Raw genomic sequence first — 2,739 nt, forward strand, 5'->3', positions numbered from 1 at the left:
CAGCTTGCCCAGCAGGCCCTGTGACACCACCTCGTCGAAGCGCGCCCGGTGCTTCTTGGGGATGAAGATCCTGCCGGCGAAGACCGCAGAGTTGGGGCGCGCCTCCAGACCGCGTTCCGCCGCGGTCCAAAGTCGCCTTTTCATCGGACTCCGCTCTGCCCGAGGGTGGAGTGGGAATCCGCAGCCGGCACCCTGACTCCCACTTTGTGCCGGGATTTGCGTTGGGCCACACCAAGTCCGCGGCGACCTGCTCTCTCCTCCTCCTCGGGAATGCAGGATCACACTGTCTTGTATTACTCTGGTCTCTGTGGGGCCTCGGTGCTCCCACAGCAAGCCCATGGACCACCTCTTCCCCTGGCCTCTGTCTTCTTCCACCAGTCTCTACTCAATTCCCTCTCCTCAGGTTTTACCCCTTCCAGGCCAAACTCCAGGCACTTTCTGTCTTTCTGCTTGCTTCCCTGGCCAGTTAGAGCTGCTTGCCGGGAATTTGACAGAAATCCCACGTAATCACCTTCAGTCCCACCTCTAAGCTTTTTGCCCAGGCTGTTGCCCCTATCTGCTCCCCTCTCTTTGCTCCTTTAGTCCTTTCACATCCTGTACTCCCTTCAGTTTCATCCTGCATGTATTTAGTGAGCCAGACACTGGGGCTCAGCTAAAGTGCCTGTGGCTCCTCCTCCTCGGGGTCATCTGGAAGTGTTTTGTTGTTGTTGTTTGTTTGTTTTTGTTTTTTGCTGTTGTTTTGGTACCAGGGATAGAACTTGGGACCTTTCGATTGCTAGGCAGGCTGTGGAACCACTGGGCTAAATCCCCAGCTGAAGTGGTGAGGGAGGAATGCCCCCCACGCATGGTCACACCCCGTGTGGGGCACGCTGGAGGCTGGGTCTGCAGCTGGGCTGTGAGCCACATTGTTAACTGGGGCCTAGAACCTGGAAGAACTCAGTACACAGCTCATCTGCAAGCACACAACTACATCTAGTCAATATCCTAGTGGACTTTGTGATCCATGCAGAGGATTCTGAGGCACAGAGGGATCCATGACCTTTCCAGGGTTGTATAGCTGGCCCCCAACACAGCTGGAATGAGGGCCTAGCCTTCTGAGCATCAGCACTGCGCAGGGATTCTGACATTAGCAAGATCTCTCTGGCAGCATCCCAAGGCTCCCTTCCTGGTTCTTTGTACCAAGTGCCAGTGCCAAGGGCATGATGGGTAAGGGAGAGAGAGAGAGGAAGCAATGGCCTTGTAGTCAGCTGAAGTACACTCCCTCTGAGGTTGCCCTGTGACCCACACAGTCCCCCCACATCTGAGGGTAGGATAAATAAAGCCAGGCAGGGAGAGCAAGCTGACTGGTGTGGAAGGGGTATAGATCTTCCCAGAGTGGGTGTGCTGGCTTTGCGCCCCAGCAAGGTCTACTCCAGGTAACCAGGAGGGCAGAATGAATGACCCATTCAGCTGTGCCAGGAGGCTATTCCTACCCACCTGCAACAATTCCTGCAACCTATAGCCTCAGCCTCCTTCCCCAAATCATCACTCAAAGTCTCTGGAGCCAGACATCTTTATCTGCCTGCTGTGCACATTACCTACGCCCAATCTGCCTGCCTCATGCCCAACAGAGAAGGGATGACAAGGCTGAGACTGTCCATCCCATACGTGGGGCTCCAGCAGCCAGTTCTGCAAGGTGTCCACACCAAACAGCCAGCCCTTGAGTCCAGCCCAGGCAGGAGTCAGGCAACCAGCCCTGCTCCAACCTCCAGCAGCAAGGTGGGTACCCCCAGTGGGAACCAGGCTGAGTCACTAATTGCACAGGTGGAATAAGATCAGTGGCCCATTCCCTATTTTGCATCCTTGGCAATGCTAAGGCTGCCCAGTGAGCCAGACACCCTGCCTGGATCCCATGGATGCTCCTTGCAGCTCAGCCTGGCTCACTCACCCAGCCCTGGGACTTCAGTGGGGCTGGGCTATTACAGATGGTTCCCTCTCTGTCCCTCTGTCCTTGCCACAGCCCAGCAAGGGGTGTTAAGGCTCCCATGTTCCTCCTATGCCAGCAGGTCTCTCTGAAGCCCTAGGACTCTTCAGGAGAGCCACACAATGACCTTGTACCCTGGGGGCTCTTCTAGGGTTCTCTCCACCACATTCCCTGGCCCTGTCCATTTTTCTCCATCTTGCCCTTGATCATCCTTCGACGATGTGAGGGTGGAGGTAGGGGGAGGGTGTCCTGTGCCCTGGTTCACCTGGGTAGTTCAGCCGAGGGTGCACAGCGGTGGAGAGGTGGTGCCTTCTAAATTCGAGACAGGACAGGATGGATTCTCACCCAAAGGATCCGACCCACGCCTGGTTCCTCTGCCCTGTTCCCTCAACCAGCATAGGAAAGGAAGAGTGCTTTTCAATCTTAGTTCTTCCTTCCAACCCTCAACTCCTAGGGCGGGAGTTCCCAGCACCCAGCACTCAAACCTCACCACCCTTGATCACACCCTGTTTATTTCCAACATCCGCAGCACCCAGGCTCCGCCTAGGCTCAGTTGGTGCCCACCCAGGCCCGGGAAGCCCCTTTATGCCCCCGCCCCACCCCTTTCAAGCTGCCGGAGGTTGGTCTGCCGCGCCCTGGGCGCACAGTTCCCGGGGGCGCGCGGTGGGGAAGCTACCTAAAGTGCCGAGAGAAGCCCTGGTCCTTCCCCATCTGGAGTCGGGACAGCGGCGCGGCAGGTGCCGAAGGGCTGGGGGTGGCCGAGCAAGCGAGCGGAG

At 57.2% G+C, this 2,739-nt stretch overlaps 1 protein-coding gene across 1 annotated transcript in view; it reads right to left on the reverse strand.

Annotated features, from left to right (window-relative positions):
• The window catches only part of Grid2ip (Grid2 interacting protein), a 25,151-nt gene that overhangs the window by 17,661 nt on the left and 4,751 nt on the right, over window positions 1-2,739 (reverse strand). Inside the window, exon 2 of the mRNA XM_033765064.1 lies at window positions 1-70. This exon is cut by the window's left edge and continues 239 nt beyond it. Coding sequence (XP_033620955.1) covers window positions 1-70 — 70 coding nt within the window. The remainder of the gene's footprint in view (window positions 71-2,739) is intronic.

The sequence above is a fragment of the Fukomys damarensis genome, unplaced genomic scaffold (assembly GCF_012274545.1).
Source record: "Fukomys damarensis isolate Sample0158 unplaced genomic scaffold, DMR_v1.0_HiC HiC_scaffold_17, whole genome shotgun sequence".
Lineage (NCBI taxonomy): Eukaryota > Metazoa > Chordata > Mammalia > Rodentia > Bathyergidae > Fukomys > Fukomys damarensis.